Source organism: Aplysia californica, unplaced genomic scaffold, assembly GCF_000002075.1.
Source record: "Aplysia californica isolate F4 #8 unplaced genomic scaffold, AplCal3.0 scaffold00013, whole genome shotgun sequence".
Classification (NCBI taxonomy): domain Eukaryota; kingdom Metazoa; phylum Mollusca; class Gastropoda; order Aplysiida; family Aplysiidae; genus Aplysia; species Aplysia californica.
In genome coordinates this window covers 1,795,390-1,796,618 of record NW_004797283.1, presented here as the reverse complement: position 1 = coordinate 1,796,618, position 1,229 = coordinate 1,795,390, and the positions used below count along the sequence as shown (strand labels likewise).

The window sequence follows — 1,229 nt, the reverse complement described above, 5'->3', positions numbered from 1 at the left end:
CACACACACACACACACACACACACACATTTTATACCCCTACTTTCTATGCTAGAAAACAAACTGAGTGTGAGAAGCAATAAACTGCTGGTCATGGCCTCCGGTACTTTAACCAAAGACGTTTACTTTCTACACACCCACACACAATATCAACGTGCACTCGACCTGTAGATATGTAATAAGAACTGTCCTGTATGATGACAAAAAGTTAATTGATACTGTACCAGTGACGCTGTCCCATGCAGATCAAATCTACAATCAGATCCCATACAAAGCTAGACAAAGTTAGCACACAACAGTTTGCCATCATTATGTAATCAAACGTTCTTCATCAGTTCTCAGAACACTGTTGTAACAAAGTAGGGAAGTGTGTCAAATGCTAATTATAGAACTTGGTGTCTTGCTGGGGTGACGGTGGAAAAGGGGAGGGAAGGGAGGGGGTAGGCCTATTGTTTTCGGCCCAGACTCTGACAACCGAGTGCCTATCACTCCTCGTTATAATATTATCTTAACTAGACAATTCCTCTTTTCGCCAGCTAGACTGATATGGGCCAGATAAGTTATTAGTGGGGAGAAAGCGATGAATAAACATCAAATAGGAACCATAGGAGGCTAAAAATTCAATAAACAAAACAGATTAGTGCCATGCTGACAATAAATGTTCTGATGATTGTTAGAGAAAGGCTAAATGATAAATACATGTATTGCAGATAAAATATTTCATGTGTCTGTGTTGCTCAAGACAGTCTCATTCTTAATTTTGCTCTATTCACCATTCGCTCTAAGGGCAGTCGATGGATTTGCCCAGCGGACTGATGTCATCGCTGAACCCGCCGTGTTCGGTTTGTCCTCATACGAAGTTCCGCGACGTGACGGCTTGACGGGAGACGATTTAAAGTTACGGCCGGCGCGACAAACAAACGTGAAGGGATGAGGCTCTGTCTCAACAAAACAGCAGTGAATCCCACTTGTATATTTGGGCTCATTCAAATCGGCAATGTGCTTTTTGAATGTTGATACATGTTTGTTTGGATTTACTTAAAACGGAATGAAAATCATCATCAGCAATAAATCTCTTGTCAATAGTCCAGCTGACAAAAATTGCCCAGTTAACAAACTGCCCCTGGTGTCTCTGGGTAATGAACACCCTAAAACCTGTTAATGGGAGTTACGAAAGACTATTAATTAATGTATTCTAAAGTGTTATTCAGGCAGCAATCAGGGTCGACA

General features: G+C 41.3%; 1 protein-coding gene across 1 annotated transcript in view; it reads right to left on the bottom strand.

Annotated features, from left to right (window-relative positions):
- The window catches only part of LOC101852067 (ADP-ribose glycohydrolase ARH3), a 17,277-nt gene extending 16,456 nt beyond the window's left edge, over positions 1–821 (bottom strand). The window contains exon 1 of the mRNA XM_013084654.2: positions 773–821. Within this exon, the coding sequence (XP_012940108.2) occupies positions 773–821 (49 nt within the window). The remainder of the gene's footprint in view (positions 1–772) is intronic.
- Positions 822–1,229: the final 408 nt, after the last annotated feature.